Below are 17,240 nucleotides of genomic sequence, written 5' to 3' on the forward strand. Positions count from 1 at the left end.
GTTGGCAGTGGGCAAAAGGTGGGGCCGCACACAAAGCCAAGACAAATTGTTTTTGACTTTAGGTTATTGCTTCGAATGTGAATCTTAATTGGATCCCGGCCAGCGTGGAATGGGGGGCATCATATAGCATCATTAGATATAGAACCATATAGAACTTGTGTGTGTCCGTCACTGAAAATGATATCATGGTTGTGATGTCTTAGCGGATTTCCTAACTGACCCCATCTTCGAGTTACTCATCGCTATAGTTATCCGTGATATCAATCAATATATATATTAGTCATAACCGCGATTGGCATTCGCCACTATTGATTTGCAAATCGGTTCGGCTATCTTAAATATGGATCTTGGGTATTTCTCCTAAATTATGCAAATCAAATCAGTTTTCAGCGGATTTGCTGCTGCCTCTACCCCCCTTCTGCTCGAAAACTTTGCCGAAATAAAATAAAAAACCATAATTTTTATGATATCAATAAACCATGATGAAAAACGTGATAATCGCTGATCAGATTAAATGGTCGCCTGGCGCCAGCTGATTACCGCCGAATTCCGAATAGCTTCGGGTGCTGGTCAACAGTAAAAAACCTCAAGGTCGCAACGGTTGTTAGCTTTATGGCTTCTATTTTGCGAAGCCGTGTTTTTGCCACAGGTTAAATGGCCAAGCGACGAGCTCCGGACAAATGGACAGATGGGCCGTCGGATAGATGGACGGATGAATGAATGGATGCGCAAAAAGGCTGGCGAAAATTGATTTCTATCCATTTCAGATCCATTGTTTTTCAACCCTACCACAGTCCACAGTCCAGTGTTCGGGTTTTATATGGCCAAACCCTAGAGCAGCCAGTTCCATACACCATACACCATACACCATACCATACCATATACCATATACAATATTCCAAATACCAAAGGGGGACGCAATAATCGCTGGGGATTCCCAGCTAGAAATATGCGGCTGGATCAACTAAAAAGTGTAGAAAAACCGAGTCGTTTTCGAACTCGTTTGGATGCTCCGCTAAATGTTTTAGCATACAAAATATGAAGAAAATCATTTCATTTACTGAAAGCATGACCATTTATAGTAGTGGCTTTTGCTAAACGAGTTTTCAGCCGTTTCCTCCGCCGAGAGCCTGCTCTATTGGATTACAACTTGACGGGTAGGGTCGTGTGCCTAAAAATTTTCGATGATGGTACTACGACTTGGACTGAGGGATCGTGGAATTAGCATAATGTCGACGCCAACATTTGCAAGAATAGGGCGGCCAGGTATCGATGCGCTTTGTTCACGTCGGCTTGGCCATTGTTTTATCGCACAAGCTTCGTTTTTCGAAGGTGGATAGCATTTCAAGAGACAAAAGCTGCCGAAGAAGTTACCAAAAAATGCTGCGGAGCCAACAAATACAACGATGGTAAAGTCTGCATGAACTTGAGCGCAGTTTAGTGACACCGATCGTTGGTTTTCGTATAAATATTGGACCTTTCGGTGATGCAAACGTCAGACACAACCAAGTGGTCAAAGTCAAAGAACTAAATTCAAAATGCGTGCCTTCATTGTAAGTATACGTTCGATCGCCGACGAAATACTCCAAAAGGATACCAAGGATTACAATGCTGTTTTCTTTATCTCCAGGTTATGTGCTTGGTGGCAGTCGCCTGCGCCGATAAGCTCGGCTACAACTACCAGCCCGTGGGACACTCCAGCTCCGGACTGTCCTTTGCTCCTGGAAGTGGCAGCATTGGAGGTGGCTCCATCGGAGGAGGCAGCATCGGAGGAGGCAGCATCGGAGGCGGCAGCATCGGAGGCGGCAGCATCGGAGGCGGCAGCATCGGAGGATCCATTGGTGGTGGTTCCATTGGAGCCAGCATCGGAAGCGGTGCCGGTCTGGGTGGTCTGAGCAGCATTGGTGGTGGAAGCATTGGCAGCATCGGAAGCATTGGTGGTGGTGACGCCCTCAGTGCCCCCGTCTCCTACAACGCCCCTGCCCCAACCGCCGAGCTGGAGAAGGAGTTCTTCACCTTCACCGCCAACGAGCAGGACTTCGATGAGCCCCAGCAGCTGGAGCGTGTGTCCTCTGCCCTGAACAAGGCCCTGCGCGTTGTCTTCATCAAGGGACCCGAGAACCGTGGCCTGGAGAACGCCGCCCTGGCCCTCGCCAAGCAGGCTGCCCAGCAGGAGACCGCCATCTATGTCCTGAACAAGCAGGCCGATATTGGAGATCTGGCCAACAAGCTGAACGCCATCCGCAGCAACAACAACAACAAGCCCGAGGTGCACTTCGTCAAGTACCGCACTCCCGAGGACGCTGCCAACGCCCAGCGCGCCATCCAGGGTCAGTACGACCAGCTGGGAGGATCCAGCCAGGCCCACAACGGTGGTGTTGCCCCCGTCCTGAACTTCGCTTCCGCCGCTCCAGTGCGTCAGGCCGCCGCCCAGAGCCCCGACAACTCCTACCTGCCATCTTCGGTCTTCCGTCGCGTCTAAGTCGCTCGTTTCACTCCTTTCGGAATCGAAAACGCCAGCGATTTTTGACTGATATTAAATCGTAGTTTTTGTTGACTAATGCTTAAATAAATTCAATTCTTAAATTTTAAAACCAATTTGACTTGTTGTAGTGCATTTGTAAAAACCAAAAAACTTTGCAGGCTGAGTTCATTGGGAACGAAACTTCGCAAGTTCGGATTTATTTGCAGCGAAATATTTTCTTGCAAACTTTGAAAGCGCACATAAGTAGAAGCACTTATATATTTCTTAGGAACTAGTTTATACTTTAACCATATTCAAAATTTAATACCAGTTTATGGCTGCTGAGATCTTGGGTTTTGAACAAGTATTTTTATTTCTTCTTTCTTCTTTCTTTCTGTTTTTATTCGATTATCGCTGCTATAAATAGGTATACAATTTATTTTGAAAACTGTTGCATACTTATGTTGCTTTCGTCAATTTTTAAAGGAATTAACCAAATGAAAATACAATAATTTACATAACCAAATTAGATAACTTTTATTCGAAAACAACGTTTAACAATCGATTTTCTAGTGACGCAGGCGACTCAGGATGTTGGCGGGTAGGTAGTTGCTCTGGGGCACCTGTTGAGGAGTAACGCGTGCTGGAGCAGCTCCCTGGGATGCAAAGTTGATGGCATTAGCCACGCCACCGTTGATGGACTGGCTGGAGCCGCCGAGTTGATCGTACTGCGATTGGATTGCCCGCTGGGCATTGGCAGCATCCTCAGGTGTCCTGTACTTGACGAAGTGCACCTCGGGCTTCTTGTTGGCATTCTGGCGCACGGCATTGAATTTCTGGGCCAGCTCGTTGATATCAGTCTGTTTGTGCAGCACATATATGGCAGTCTGCTGCTGGGCCGCCTGTTTAGCCAGGGCCAAAACGGCATTCTCGTAGCCACGGTTCTCCGGCGACTTGATGAAGATGACGCGAATGTTCTTCTTGACCGAGGCAAGAGCCCTCTGGAGAGCAGCCTTATCCTCGAAGTCGTCATCGTTGGCATAGAAGCTGTAGAACTCCTTGTGAACTGACGCCTGGGGAGCGGCACTATAGCTAACTGGTCCCGCCAGTGCAGGGACTGGGGATACACCACTGCCCCCAATACTGGTTGTCGCACCTTGTCCGTAATTATATCCGGACAAGCTACCGGCACTTGCCGCTGCCACAATGCTTAGAATAATGAGGGCACGCATATTGACCCGATGCCTACGAGATATTCTAGACGAATGAATAATATAGCATTCATTATCTACCTTTTATACCGCCAACGCGACGACGTTTAAAATTAGACTAGAAAATCTAGTCAATTGAGCCGTCTAGTCACTTTGGGGTCCCTCTGGCGGAACACGGCGATCATCGATCTCCGCTCACGAATCGTGACTCGCGAATGGCCAGTGGCTATTGGCCATCGGGTTTTCGGAATGCTGTTAATCTGCTAACATAATTTCGCTCTTAACACATTTAACACATTGTTGTGGGCAAAAGACAGCTTCAATCGTGCCGCCGACTGAGATGAGATTCCGAATCGAAGTCCGAGTCCGAGCTAAGATCCGATTGCGAGTCCAGTCGTTTTCCGAACTATCGTGATTCACCCATAATTGGCTTATAATTTATGCACAAATAAAAGAAAAATAACCGATCTCTTGGCTGTTTCAATCGGATTGTTTTGTTATATTTGCTTGAATATGTATACAGAACCGCTTATTTGTTAATGATTTCAACAAAAAAGTGATCGTCAGCTTAATAAAATTAATGATTAGACTTTGTTTTTATGGCTAATCAGGTTTCGATTGGGCATAAATCTTCATTGCCTTCGTATGTGGGTTGCACTTGAGATTCCTTTCTAATTGTACGTGACACACGACGGGCCTCGGAAACCAGGTCATCTAACAGTTGTTGGCATCTTCGCGACCTTGAGCTGTCGTCGGGAAAGAACCAGTTCCTCGTTGGCCGGGAGTCCGGTATTAATGCTTCCCGCTGGCCAAGTGGGTGGATCTAATCTTGTAGTCAATTAATTTGGCGGCATGCGAGTTGGCTATGTCAGATAATTAGTCCATTGATTTGTATGGAAAGTCTAGGTGAATATGATTCGACGAGGGCTTAAACTCATAAAGGAAACCTGCTCCGAACTGCCTTTCCTGATCTTGATGTCGTCAATTCGAGATATTTATAGTTTGAAGGGCACTTTTTATACTTAACCCATCCGCAAACAATCAAGCCAAACAAGGCGGACTTAATGCACCATTAGCTACTATGGCCAAGCCGCAATAAAAATCTCACTCTATAAAACACATAAGGTAGACCTTTGTTTAAATTTTCGTATTTAAATTTCAAATTTATTGGTGTAATTATGCATTAGTCAACAACGTGTAACAGGAAGAATGAGTTCTTCAGTCGAGATTTGCTTAAGTTAATGGAGTCCAAGATGTAGCCTTCCTAGAAACGCAGACGACGGAACACAGAAGTGGGCAGGTAGGCGTTGTCGGGGATCTGGGCGTTAGCCTTCTGGACGGGTCCAGCGGAGGCGAAGTTCAGGGCGGGTGCAACACCACCATCATGAGCCTGAGAGGATCCTCCCAGCTGGTCGTACTGACCCTGGATGGCGCGCTGGGCGTTGGCAGCATCCTCGGGAGTGCGGTACTTGACGAAGTGCACCTCGGGCTTGTTGTTGTTGTTGTTGCGGATGGCGTTCAGTTTCTGGGCAAGATCTCCAATATCAGCCTGCTTGTTCAGGACATAGATGGCGGTCTCCTGCTGGGCAGCCTGCTTGGCGAGGGCCAGGGCAGCGTTCTCCAGACCACGGTTCTCGGGTCCCTTGATGAAGACAACGCGCAGTCCCTTGTTTACGGATCCAGCAACACGCTCCAGTTCTTGTGGCTCATCGAAGTCCTGCTCGTTGGCGGAGTAGGTGAAGAATTCCTTCTGGAGCTCAGCAGCGGGAGCGGGGGCGTTGTAGGAGACTGGAGCGGCCAGAGCGTCGCCACCTCCTAGACCACCGAGTCCACCAAGACCGCCAAGACCGGAATCGATGGAGCCACCACCGATGGAACCACCAAGGGATCCACCTCCGATGCTTCCTCCTCCGATAGAGCCACCACCAATGAGGCCTCCTCCAATAGAGCCTCCTCCAATAGAACCTCCTCCGATGGAGCCTCCTCCAATAGATCCACCACTGATAGAGCCGCTGCCAGGAGCGAAGGACAGTCCGGAGCTGGAGTGGCCAACGGGCTGGTAGTTGTAGCCGAGCTTATCGGCGCAGGTGACTGCCACCAAACACAGGACCTGGAGGCATGAAAAGAGAAGTGTTATCCTGGCGTATAATCCTTTGAATCCTTAACCGCGCTACTTACAATGAATGCGCGCATCTTAAGCAGATTGCTGGTTCTTTTGCTTTGAGGTATGAGTTGCTTGTGTCTCTGGCTAGGAGCGATCTTTATTATTTATACAAATCCATCTTGGAGGCTGATAAAGACAAAGATACCGCCGCGGCGTCTGCTGCACGGAGATTTCTTTGAAGCCACTGTGTTTTGCCGCCTACAAAGGTTTTTGCTTCCTCTGTTTTTTTTAATGTTCGGTGTGGAATTTTTTGGTTGCGTTTCAATGGGCAGAGTCTGGCCGTCGTGGGTTATTCAAATATTTCGAGTTTCGTCCAATAGTTTACAAGAATTCATATTGAATTATAAAATTAATATGTCGCGAGCACGTCGGAATGAGTTTAACATGCAGATGGGTCATAATTAGGTACGAGTATTATATAAAATACATTTTTTTGACAAATTCTTCGGCAAGGCTAAAAGCTTGTTTTATGTAGGACATCTGCACTTGGTTTTTCCGACTGAATGACAATCGTTTAGTCATTATAATCGTTTTCGACACATCTGTTTAGTTCTGATTTATGGACATGATGCAAGCGCTAAATTTAGCAAGTCGTCTAATGAGATGTTTGAAATGCCGCCCCCAGTTCATTGATTCTTTATTTTCGCATATATTACTAATGAAATAAAAAATTTAACTTGAGAGTGGTGAAAACGATATGTTTATATTTAATTTAACTTTTTTGTCGTAAAAACATTTTGCCTACATTTAAAATATGCGGAAATATTTTATTTTATTCTTTTCCCAGTACTTCGTAGGATAATATTTTGGTTATGACAAATATTAAACGTCAAGGTCATCGGGAAGCTGCCTTGGGTAATATAGCTTACCAAATTCTTAATGAGTTTTAAAGGTCTTTTGCTTTGTATTAAGTTAATAGCGTTGCACCTTTTTAAGAATAAATTCAAATTAAAAGTCATTACCAAACTTTTTGTGCAATAAAAACAGGTCGAAAAATCTCACCAAAGACTGAAATAATTTTCTAAAAGCCCAACTTGTAACTCCACTCATGTTGTCATCGGAAGGTATACACTATTGTTTACTACACCACCATCCAATATAAAATATCATAGAATGTTTGTATTCAGATTTTTGTATATTATTTATCAATAGATTTCAACAATAAGATTTAACAAGAACAGTCAACGCCTTCATCTCGAAGTCGTTAAAATATTTACAAACGACGACGGAAGATGGAAGTGGGCAGGTAAGCGTTCTCAGGGATCTGAGCATTAGCCTTCTGGACGGGACCAGCGGAGGCGAAGTTCAGGGCGGGTGCCACACCACCGTTGTGGGCCTGAGAGGATCCTCCCAATTGGTCGTACTGCGACTGGATGGCGCGCTGGGCGTTGGCAGCATCCTCGGGAGTGCGGTACTTGACGAAGTGCACCTCGGGCTTGTTGTTATTGTTGTTGCGGATGGCGTTCAGTTTCTGGGCAAGATCTCCAATATCGGCCTGCTTGTTCAGGACATAGATGGCGGTCTCCTGCTGGGCAGCCTGCTTGGCGAGGGCTAGGGCAGCGTTCTCCAGACCACGGTTCTCGGGTCCCTTGATGAAGACAACGCGCAGTCCCTTGTTTACGGATCCAGCAACACGCTCCAGTTCTTGTGGCTCATCGAAGTCCTGCTCGTTGGCGGAGTAGGTGAAGAACTCCTTCTGGAGCTCAGCAGCGGGAGCGGGGGCGTTGTAGGAGACTGGAGCGGCCAGAGCGTCGCCACCTCCTAGACCACCGAGTCCACCAAGACCGCCAAGACCGGAATCAATAGAGCCACCACCGATGGAACCACCAAGGGAACCACCTCCAATGGAACCGCCTCCGATAGAGCCACCACCAATGAGGCCTCCTCCAATGGATCCTCCTCCAATGGAGCCTCCTCCAATCGAACCACCTCCAATGGATCCACCTCCAATGCTGCCACTTCCAGGAGCAAAGGACAGTCCGGAGCTGGAGTGTCCCACGGGCTGGTAGTTGTAGCCGAGCTTATCGGCGCAGGCGACTGCCACCAGGCACATTACCTACAGGATTCAAGGGTTATCCGTTAGTTGTGAATTCGTCTTAAGTCCTGGCTACACCACTTACGATGAAGGCGCGCATCTTTAGTTTTGGGTTTGAGGTTCTCTTGGTTCGGAGCACAAATTGCTTCTGCCTATGACCACGGCGGCGGTAACTATATATACTAACCCAACTTCGAAGCTGGCGGCGCAGTTTTTCGAAGACAAAGCGCTGATGCTGCTAAATGTTTTGTCCGCCTACAAAGTAGGCAGCGAACGGCTTTTGTTCGGGCTCGCAGAGCAATTCAGCTTTGCATAAATGTTATTATAAGGAAAAGCTATTAAAAAACAAACAAATTGCAATGGCCGATGACAAAGTCAGAAACTTCGAAGATCTAGATTAAAAATAGATATATAAATCTAAGCGTATTTGTTTTTATCGATTTTCGTTTTTTATTCAATTACATTTATACAACACATTTAACAACTGTCGGTTTTCGTTCGGTCCTTAACGGATGCGCAGGCGACGCAGGATGTTGGCGGGCAGGTAGGAGTTGCTCGTGGCGGCGGCTGGTGGGGAGTAGTTGGGGCCACGACGAGCGGGAACCACGGGGGCAGCGGAGGCGAAGTTGATGGCGTTGGCAACTCCTCCGTTGATGGACTGGCTGGATCCTCCCAGGTTATCGTACTGCGACTGGATGGCACGCTGGGCATTGGCCGCATCCTCGGGAGTCCTGTACTTGACGAAGTGCACCTCAGGACGCTGGTTGGAGTTCTGGCGGGCGGCATTGAATTTCTGGGCCAGATCTCCAATGTCGGTCTGCTTGTTCAAGACATAGATGGCGGTCCTCTGCTCGGCAGCCTGCTTGGCGAGGGCCAGAGCAGCGTTCTCCAGGCCACGGTTTTCGGGTCCCTTGATGAAGACCACGCGGAGTCCCTTGTTCACGGAGCCGGCGATCTTCTGGGCGGCCAGAGGATCCTCGAACTGGCTCTCGTCAGCCTCGAAGGTGTAGTACTCCTTGTTCAGTTCGCTGGAGACCGAGTAGTCCGGGCTGCTGGCAGCACCATCGTAGGAGTCGCCAACACTGCTTCCGGAGTAACTGGGAACATTATCGGAGGCGGCTCCGGTAAATCCCGCTCCGTAGTTGTACTGGGCGCATGCGGCACCAATCAGGCAGAAAGCGATGAGGAAACGCATGGTGAAGGTTTGGTTTTGTAGGCTGGGTGTGCTTAACAGGCAAAGGCCAAGACTGAATCCTGAGACTGAGGTGAGCAGCTTATATACCCATCTGGCGTAGTTAGAACCGACTTAGAACTATAACCGACACCATTCCCGTCGGGTTGCTACATAACTCAACTAGTTTTTTATGCAAAGCGGTGCGCTTATGAAATGATTATGCAAACTATCCTAAAATTCTCGCCAATACATCCAGTCGGCGACCCCCGACTTTCTGCCCAATTGCAAAAGCCAAATTCTCGACCGGTTCATGGCGCCGCGATTTATTCTTGACCGGGGCAAAACTGCCCGGAATTCGATTGGGGAAAATGCTGCAAAACTATCAAACCCGTTTCCAAAAAAAAAGTCAGAGCCCGTCCAAAAATGTTCTGATGGTCATTAAAGTCGAACACAATGTGATGCATTCTTTGAGTTCCGCCTACGAAACGATAAAATCTTAATCTATGCGAACTCCATTGATAGTTAATGGTTTGTTGTTGCTTTCTGTTTGTCGCCTTTTTTGCTATCGAAAGTGGGTCTAGAATTTGAAGTGACTTTTTAGTTTGAGGTTCAAAGTCAAAAAGAATGTCGGAAGCTTGCTTTGAACTCTGGGCAAACCTGTTTTAAATAGTCTGGGAATTCCATACAAGTCCCGTATATAAGAGCCAGAATATTTGCGTCCAGTCAGTTTAAAATCTCATTTAAACGGAGAAGAAGAACGTACAAGCAATCAAACAATATGAAAAATGCTGTGTTTGGATAGAAGGATATCATCATCAAAAGTTCTGCTGATACTTTTCTGTAATCCATACAAAATAATCGTTTGATAGTGTTTTGTCATCTTAAGCTAAGCGAATGAAAGTGAAGGGTTTTAACGTTAAATTTTATTTTCCTTATTTTTGAAAACTATAAATTTTCTTCAGTTGGAGTTCAACTGATGTGTTCATGTGTCATTCATTCAGAGGCGTTCATAAAATAAGCATTTAAGTTTTTTTCATCCAAAACATTTTTTTTTTCAAATGAATGAAAATATGAATATATATATATTAATGAATATATATGTAGGAAAATAAAGTGTAAAATACAATAAGTTGTTTGGATTTGTTTCGGCTAAAAATCCGTCTTAAGTGTTCTGTTTACGGAATCGCCCAAAAAAATCAAATCAGATTACAACAATTATTTTTTTTTATTTATGGAATAAGACAACATGATAACTAGGCAACAAAATCAACATCCTGTAAATGGCACTTAAACACGGAAGCGACGGAAGATGTTGGCGGGCAGGTAGCTTGGTCCTGGAGCACTGGCAGCGGTGCTCTCGCGTGGAGCCGGCTGGGAGGCGAAGTTCAGGGTAGAGGCAACACCTCCATTCTGGGACTGACTGGATCCTCCCAACTGATCGTACTGACCCTGAATGGCACTCTGGGCGTTGGCAGCATCCTCGGGAGTGCGGTACTTGACGAAGTGCACCTCGGGCTTGTTGTTGTTGTTGTTGCGGATGGAGTTCAGCTTGTTGGCCAGATCACCGATATCAGCCTGCTTGTTCAGGACATAGATGGCGGTCTCCTGCTGGGCAGCCTGCTTGGCCAGAGCCAGAGCGGCATCCTCCAGACCGCTGTTCTCGGGTCCCTTGATGAAGACCACGCGGAGTCCCTTGTTCACGGCGTTGGCAACACGGTCGGAAGCAGATGGGTCGTAGAAGTCACCCTCGTCGGCGGTGTAAGTGAAGAATTCCTTCTCGAGTTGGGCCTGAGGAGCAGCGTAGTTGGGAGCAGCAGCAGATTGAGATCCTTCCAGGGCATCAGCAATGGATGAGGGACCGGGGGCAAAGGATGCACTAGGAGCAGGCGCGAAAGCGGGTGCATCGCTGCTGGCCGATCCAGATGGCTGGAAGCTCAATCCGGAGGGAGAGTGGGCCACCGGTTGGTAATTGTAGCCAAGTTTATCGGCCGTGGCCAAGGCAATAAAGCAAAGGACGACGAAGGAACGCATGTTGACTGTTTGGATGGCAAAGATGATTGGTTACTGACTTATCGAGTCGAAATTTTGGCTTTTATAGGTGCAATATTCAGTTCTTCGGCTGCAGTATGGTGCGATATGAATTATGAACAGCTCAAATTTGCCTTAAAAATGCATAAATAAGAGATTAAAATGTTAAATTTATAATATAATTTTATGATTCGTCACACTGCTGCTGCGGTTGCAAATTTTTGCATGGCTTTGTTTTTACTGGCTCTGCGGAAAGCGGCATGCAAATTATGAGCTAACCAGAATTGGCCAGTGAGGAGGTTCATAGTCCGACTCGGATTGCCAAATCAGATGGCGCCAAGTAATTTATTAAGAGACCAATTATCGAATTATCTGATTTGGCGCTGACAAGGCGCAGTGGTGCAGTTTTTAATTGGCAACCGGCCTAGGCGATCAGAAACCATGTATATATATTAAGTAAAGATGGCTGCTATATTTAGCGATGAGTTCGATTCTTCACTTCCGGCGGATGGAAGGTCGCCTCCACCCGCAACATTAGCATAAAGCAGCTAAACACAGCGACCAAGACGACAAGACAAAGCCGCTGAATAAGGCAATAATAATTTGGCGAATCGTTAAAATATTTATTTTTGGCAGCGGTAACGCGACTAGGCGCGCCTCATTTGCATGTGAAACGGCCTGTCAAACGTTTTGTTTGCTCTCCGGCCGATTTAGGTGACACTTCTCATCCCGGGCGAACTGGGAATGGGTTTGGATTTGTGATACACATGTGATACATGAGTAACAAGGCATCCATCTAAATAGCCCCAAATGAGGTTTACGATGCTCTTGATGCTCTGTCCGCGGCTTTTTATAGCCAGATTTTATTGATTTCAACGATAAAGCTACATGAAAATACCAAAATGGCAAGGTTGGCCCACAACACTGGCCAAAAGCGGCGCCGAAGAATACGCGAATTATTGATTAAGGCAGCATATTGAATTTAATATGAATTTTATGGCGCCAGCTCCGGCTCATACATGGCCCGTACCTCTTCCTTCTGAGTTTCTACGTTGACCTCATGATGCAGCCACCCGCTTCGCTTGCATATTTTAGCGGGGTGGTACCGGTACTGCCTGATCTAGTTGGCTAAGACCGTAATTAGACCGCTTTATGCAGAGCGTTTTGCATAGCAGTGGCTTTCATCTGCATAAAAGCGAAAGAACCATCTCACACCATCATCAAATCCCACAACCACCTCACCCGCTCAACATGCGTCAGTTCTCCGTAGTTCTTTGCCTGTGCCTCGCCGTTTTGGCCAGAGCCGATAAACTCGGCTACAATTACCAACCGGTGGCCCACTCTCCCTCCGGATTGAGCTTCCAGCCATCTGGATCGGCCAGTAGCGATGCACCCGCTTTCGCGCCTGCACCCAGTGAATCCTTTGGCCCCGGTCCCTCATCCATTGCTGATGCCCTGGAAGGATCTCAATCCGCTGCTGCCCCCAACTACGCTGCTCCTCAGGCCCAACTCGAAAAGGAGTTCTTCACTTACACCGCCGACGAGGGTGACTTCTACGACCCAGCTGCCTCCGACCGTGTTGCCAACGCCGTGAACAAGGGACTCCGCGTGGTCTTCATCAAGGGACCCGAGAACCGCGGTCTGGAGGATGCCGCTCTGGCTCTGGCCAAGCAGGCTGCCCAGCAGGAGACCGCCATCTATGTCCTGAACAAGCAGGCTGACATTGGAGATCTGGCCAACAAGCTGAACTCCATCCGCAACAACAACAACAACAAGCCCGAGGTGCACTTCGTCAAGTACCGCACTCCCGAGGATGCTGCCAACGCCCAGAGTGCAATTCAGGGTCAGTACGATCAGTTGGGAGGATCTTCGCAAGCTCAAGATGGTGGAGTGGCATCCACCCTGAACTTCGCTTCCCAGCCCGCTCCTGTTCAGGCTGCCAGCAGCCAAGCGCCCGCCCAGTTCCTGCCCGCCTCCCAGCCCGAGGCTACTGCACCCATCTCCTCGTATGTGCCACCTGCCACCCCAGGTAGCTCCTACTTGCCCGCCAACATCCTGCGCCGCCTGCGTTTCTAAGTTCCTGGCATTTCCTTTGTTATTGTTGAGATTATAATACGAAATAAATTTGTTTAATAATATAAATTTTTAAGTTGTTGTTACTCTTTTTGAGAGCTATTGATATAAATGGTATAATCAGCTATTTTGAGGATTAAAAATACGTAATAAGATAGTCTGGATGCTCCTGAAATTCCCGACATTCTTGTGCTATTGTTTAGATTTGAAGACCTAATAAAATTGTTTTAAAATGTAAATTATTAGGTTGGCTTGCGGATCTTCGCGGCCAACATTCCTAGGCATATTATCAGCCAGAATTAAATTTCCGAGGCACAACATTTTCGCACTCGGCGGCTGGCAAACAAGTTCGACTTGCGTTGAATTATGAGTCCGTCCGGCTAAGCTGTTTGTGAAAATTGCAAATGAGCGGAAACCTAAGATGTTTTCTCTGGCATCGCTTTGAATAATCTGCTTCGTGTTAATCTGTATAATCTGGTGTATAACATATGGCTTATCGGCTACTTGGCTGCCCATGCCTACCTACGCACTTCGCGGTTCGAAATTGAGATGGCACTCGGTTTGACAAATTGCACGAGACATCGGGCGACAGACGACAATGGTCAAATGCCGAAAATCCATTGGGGCGGGCAATTTAAAATTATTAAGCTGGGAAATTAGCCCAAAAGCGGAGGGCCAGAGTCTTACTTTCAATCATCCCCAGCTCGATTTGCATAACAAAATGGGCGAACAAAAGAATGCGGCTACTGCATAGTCAGACAATTTGGAGCTTGGAGCCGCTACCGCCCAGCCCTTTGTCGCCTGATTTACATAAAAATTTTGTTTTTCCGTAAGCTGCAAGTTCATCAAAATTTAATCAACGCCGCCGCCAACGCCACAGCTTCTGCTTTTGCTTTAGCTTCTGCCAATAGGTCTAGACCAAATCGAGCTTGGGCCAAAGCCGCCAAGTGGAAAAAGAAAAACAGAAAAACAGGTTAGGCTCGCAGACAATGCGAACCTTATCGCGATCTCCAGCACGCTGTCATTCGCCTGTTCTGATTGACGCCCCTGCCGTGTCGGCCAGGCCATATAAATGGCCCGGCGGCTCAGCTCGACATCATTCTGACTTCCGACTCCGGAGCTCCAACTAGAACAGCAATCAGTTAACAGCAAGATGCGCGCCTTCGTCGTCCTGTGCCTGGTGGCCATCGCCTCCGCCGACAAGCTCGGCTACAACTACAAGCCCGTGGGCCACTCCAGCTCCGGACTCTCCTTCGCTCCTGGCAGCGGATCCCTCAGCCTGGGAGGCGGCGGTGGATCCTTGGGCCTGGGTGGCAGCAGCGGATCCTTGGATCTGGGAGGAGCCAGTGGATCCCTCGGCCTGGGAGGCGGCAGCAACTTCGGCAGCTTGGACGGCGGCTTTGGCGGTCTTGGCGGTGGCTCCATCGATCTGGGATCCTCCGGCCTGGGTTCCTCCGGTCTTGGATCTGGATTGGGATCATCTGGTCTTGGATCTGGCCTGGGCTCCTCCGGCTTGGGATCTGGTCTGGGATCCGCTGGACTGAGCGCCCCCGTCTCCTACAATGCCCCCGCCCCTGCTGCTGAGCTCCAGAAGGAGTTCTTCACCTACACCGCTAACGAGGAGGACTTCGATGAGCCCCAAGCATTGGAACGCGTTGCCAGCTCCGTGAACAAGGGTCTGCGTGTCGTCTTCATCAAGGGACCCGAGAACCGTGGTCTGGAGAACGCCGCCCTTGCCCTCGCCAAGCAGGCTGCCCAGCAGGAGACCGCCATCTATGTCCTGAACAAGCAGGCCGATATTGGAGATCTTGCCCAGAAACTGAACGCCATCCGCAGCAACTCCAACAACAAGCCCGAGGTGCACTTCGTCAAGTACCGCACTCCCGAGGATGCTGCCAACGCCCAGCGCGCCATCCAGTCGCAGTACGACCAATTGGGAGGATCCTCTCAGGCTATCAACGGCGGAGTTGCCAACGCTCTGAACTTCGCCTCCGCTGGCCCAGTGCGTCAGGCCACCGCCCAGATCCCCGAGAACTCGTACCTGCCCTCGTCGGTGCTGCGTCGTCTGCGTTACCGCCACTAGGAAGTGCCATAGCTTTCAGCTGCCCTATTTGTTGACTTTTTGTGTTATCTATTGATTTGTCGAACGAACCGCTCCAATACAATACTTTTTTAAATTAATGATCGGGCTATTTCTGTCCTGTGTGTGGGAACTGAGCTAACCATAAAGCTGTCGGGAATTTTTGACGATTGAGCCACTCACTGCGGGGCAGAGTGAGAAATTGCAAAGCTCGGCGTTTATTACACGCCCGGAGTGGCAATAAAAATTCCAAAGCGATGGCGCCAAATGGAATACAAGTGGAAATCAATAAAAATTTACATGTTTTGGGATGCAGAGAGAAAAAAAAACAATCGACGAAAATTTTTTATCATAATTAAAATGTTAATCTGCGTGAAGTAAAAGGTTAGACAAACTATTAGCGCTCAAATTTATGGCAACTGCAAGACGGAACCAAGACGGCATACATAATGTATGAGTGATAACATGAGTGGCCGGATGAATGGCCAATAACAAAGAGCCAAAGTGGTCAGCGACAGATCTTTTCAAGAGCACCCACTATACGCTCGATTAGCATAAGCAGAAAAGTGGCTAAAGTTTGTTGTAGAAAAATCATAAAAATTATGCTCAGCACCACAATGACTAAGCTGAAAACCAAAATCGAAAGAAGCCAACTCCAAAGTTAATAGATAACAGCAGAAAAAGAAACGGTGACAAAAAAGCGAATTGGGAATTGGCCAAACTGCAGATTGGCTGATGAGGGAGCAATGGGCGAAATGCTCGGTTTGAGGTGCAAAATCAAAGACAGCCAATTAAAAAACCAAATGATGGCCATAAACAAAGAGTTGCAATCTGCAGTGATTTCGCATAAAAGTCGTGGGCGTCGTGGAGTTGGACATACTTGCCTTCGATCCAGCAATCCGAGCGGAGTTATCCACCTACACACCAAAAATCAAGATGCGCGTCCTTATTGTAAGTAATTTGGAATCAAGGATCTCTAATCAGTAGCTTATACTGACTGGTATATATTTTTAGGCTCTGTGCCTTGTGGCTGCCGTTAGTGCCAGAAGTGGCTATAACTACCAGCCTGCAGCTTCTGCCCCAGCTGTCGCATCCTTTGCTCCTTCCGGACCCAGTTACTCTCCTTCCGTGGCCGCTAGCCAGGATGCCCCCGCCGAGACCTATGCACCTGCTTCTGCCCCCGAAGCTGCTCCTTCCGCGGTTGCCACCAACTATGCGGCTCCCCAGGCCGAGCTCCAAAAGGAGTTCTTCACGTACACCGCTGATGAGCAGGACTTCGTTGAACCAGCTGGCTCTCAGCAGGTATCCGCCTCCTTGAACAAGGCCCTGCGTGTGATCTTCATCAAGGGACCCGAGAACACTGGCCTGGAGAACGCTGCTGTGGCTCTGGCCAAGCAGGCTGGACAGCAGGAGACCGCCATCTATGTCCTGAACAAGCAGGCTGATATCGGAGATCTGAGCAACAAGCTGAACTCTATCCGCAACAACAACAACAACAAGCCCGAGGTGCACTTCGTGAAATACCGCACCAACCAGGATGCCCTCAACGCCCAGCAGGCCATCCAGTCGCAGTACGATCAGCTGGGAGGATCCTCCACCATTCTGAACGGAGGTGTGGCTCCCGTCCTGAACTTCGCATCTCAGCCAGCTGCCCAGCAAGTGGCCGCTCCCTCGGCTCCTGGTAGCTCCTACCTGCCCGCTTCGGTCCTCCGTTTTCGCCAATAAGCAGTGACTGACCTCAGACTGACCCATGACCCATCAACGATTCCTACGCACTCGCTGCGACCCACTTTGCTTAGTTTGTAAATCTCTCGAATTTCGATATGTGTCCCCAATAAAATATTGTTAATATAAAATAGTGTTGTAATAGTTGGTTGGGAATAGCGAATTTTGTAATACGTTTTCGAGCGACATTGAACTATTTACCCTATAAGGTTGGCCGTATTCCCGATTTGGATACATTCATCCAACCACATTTGAGGGCAAAATATTATAAAATGCTTTGCCCTCT

General features: G+C 48.1%; 9 protein-coding genes across 10 annotated transcripts; 4 read left to right on the forward strand and 5 right to left on the reverse strand.

Moving 5' to 3' along the window:
• Positions 1 to 1,489: 1,489 nt before the first annotated feature.
• TwdlM (TweedleM) lies at positions 1,490 to 2,596 on the forward strand. Its single transcript, NM_143227.2, has 2 exons — positions 1,490 to 1,553; positions 1,631 to 2,596. Exons 1-2 carry the CDS (start codon positions 1,539 to 1,541, stop codon positions 2,480 to 2,482), a joined length of 867 nt encoding a protein of 288 aa, NP_651484.1. The 5' UTR covers positions 1,490 to 1,538; the 3' UTR covers positions 2,483 to 2,596.
• A 383-nt stretch (positions 2,597 to 2,979) lies between these two features.
• On the reverse strand, positions 2,980 to 3,736 carry TwdlP (TweedleP). The gene has a single exon (NM_143228.2). The coding sequence runs from the start codon at positions 3,694 to 3,696 to the stop codon at positions 3,034 to 3,036; it is 663 nt and encodes a 220-aa protein (NP_651485.1). The 5' UTR covers positions 3,697 to 3,736; the 3' UTR covers positions 2,980 to 3,033.
• Positions 3,737 to 4,822: 1,086 nt separating this feature from the next.
• TwdlB (TweedleB) lies at positions 4,823 to 5,915 on the reverse strand. Its single transcript, NM_143229.2, has 2 exons — positions 5,854 to 5,915; positions 4,823 to 5,785 (listed from the first exon to the last, which is right to left on the reverse strand). The coding sequence occupies exons 1-2, from the start codon at positions 5,866 to 5,868 to the stop codon at positions 4,940 to 4,942; spliced, it is 861 nt and encodes a 286-aa protein (NP_651486.1). The 5' UTR covers positions 5,869 to 5,915; the 3' UTR covers positions 4,823 to 4,939.
• Positions 5,916 to 6,958: 1,043 nt separating this feature from the next.
• On the reverse strand, positions 6,959 to 8,024 carry TwdlL (TweedleL). 2 transcript variants are annotated; one of them, NM_170279.3, is made up of 2 exons: positions 7,960 to 8,024; positions 6,959 to 7,895 (listed from the first exon to the last, which is right to left on the reverse strand). In NM_170279.3, the coding sequence occupies exons 1-2, from the start codon at positions 7,972 to 7,974 to the stop codon at positions 7,053 to 7,055; spliced, it is 858 nt and encodes a 285-aa protein (NP_733158.1). In that variant the 5' UTR covers positions 7,975 to 8,024; the 3' UTR covers positions 6,959 to 7,052. The 2 variants fall into 2 exon arrangements, with proteins under 2 accessions (NP_733158.1, NP_733159.1); NM_170280.2 differs by having other exon boundaries at positions 6,959 to 8,024.
• A 279-nt stretch (positions 8,025 to 8,303) lies between these two features.
• Positions 8,304 to 9,110, reverse strand: TwdlO (TweedleO). Its single transcript, NM_143230.2, has one exon. The coding sequence runs from the start codon at positions 9,067 to 9,069 to the stop codon at positions 8,380 to 8,382; it is 690 nt and encodes a 229-aa protein (NP_651487.1). The 5' UTR covers positions 9,070 to 9,110; the 3' UTR covers positions 8,304 to 8,379.
• A 1,146-nt stretch (positions 9,111 to 10,256) lies between these two features.
• Positions 10,257 to 11,096, reverse strand: TwdlK (TweedleK). Its single transcript, NM_143231.2, has one exon. The coding sequence runs from the start codon at positions 11,077 to 11,079 to the stop codon at positions 10,336 to 10,338; it is 744 nt and encodes a 247-aa protein (NP_651488.1). The 5' UTR covers positions 11,080 to 11,096; the 3' UTR covers positions 10,257 to 10,335.
• A 1,193-nt stretch (positions 11,097 to 12,289) lies between these two features.
• TwdlJ (TweedleJ) lies at positions 12,290 to 13,197 on the forward strand. Its single transcript, NM_143232.3, has one exon. The coding sequence runs from the start codon at positions 12,328 to 12,330 to the stop codon at positions 13,150 to 13,152; it is 825 nt and encodes a 274-aa protein (NP_651489.2). The 5' UTR covers positions 12,290 to 12,327; the 3' UTR covers positions 13,153 to 13,197.
• Positions 13,198 to 14,240: 1,043 nt separating this feature from the next.
• Positions 14,241 to 15,328, forward strand: TwdlN (TweedleN). The gene has a single exon (NM_170281.2). It carries the CDS (start codon positions 14,303 to 14,305, stop codon positions 15,230 to 15,232), a length of 930 nt encoding a protein of 309 aa, NP_733160.1. The 5' UTR covers positions 14,241 to 14,302; the 3' UTR covers positions 15,233 to 15,328.
• Positions 15,329 to 16,103: 775 nt separating this feature from the next.
• Positions 16,104 to 17,086, forward strand: TwdlH (TweedleH). The gene is made up of 2 exons (NM_143233.3): positions 16,104 to 16,180; positions 16,244 to 17,086. Exons 1-2 carry the CDS (start codon positions 16,166 to 16,168, stop codon positions 16,952 to 16,954), a joined length of 726 nt encoding a protein of 241 aa, NP_651490.1. The 5' UTR covers positions 16,104 to 16,165; the 3' UTR covers positions 16,955 to 17,086.
• The last annotated feature ends 154 nt before the right edge of the window (positions 17,087 to 17,240 follow it).

This window comes from Drosophila melanogaster, chromosome 3R (assembly GCF_000001215.4).
Source record: "Drosophila melanogaster chromosome 3R".
NCBI classification, from domain to species: domain Eukaryota; kingdom Metazoa; phylum Arthropoda; class Insecta; order Diptera; family Drosophilidae; genus Drosophila; species Drosophila melanogaster.

Bases quoted from the DNA above. Each gene is read 5' to 3' on its own strand.
- TwdlP (NM_143228.2), bottom strand. From the start codon at position 3,696: ATGCGTGCCCTCATTATTCTAAGCATTGTGGCAGCGGCAAGTGCCGGT.
- TwdlO (NM_143230.2), bottom strand. From the start codon at position 9,069: ATGCGTTTCCTCATCGCTTTCTGCCTGATTGGTGCCGCATGCGCCCAG.
- TwdlK (NM_143231.2), bottom strand. From the start codon at position 11,079: ATGCGTTCCTTCGTCGTCCTTTGCTTTATTGCCTTGGCCACGGCCGAT.
- TwdlJ (NM_143232.3), top strand. From the start codon at position 12,328: ATGCGTCAGTTCTCCGTAGTTCTTTGCCTGTGCCTCGCCGTTTTGGCC.
- TwdlN (NM_170281.2), top strand. From the start codon at position 14,303: ATGCGCGCCTTCGTCGTCCTGTGCCTGGTGGCCATCGCCTCCGCCGAC.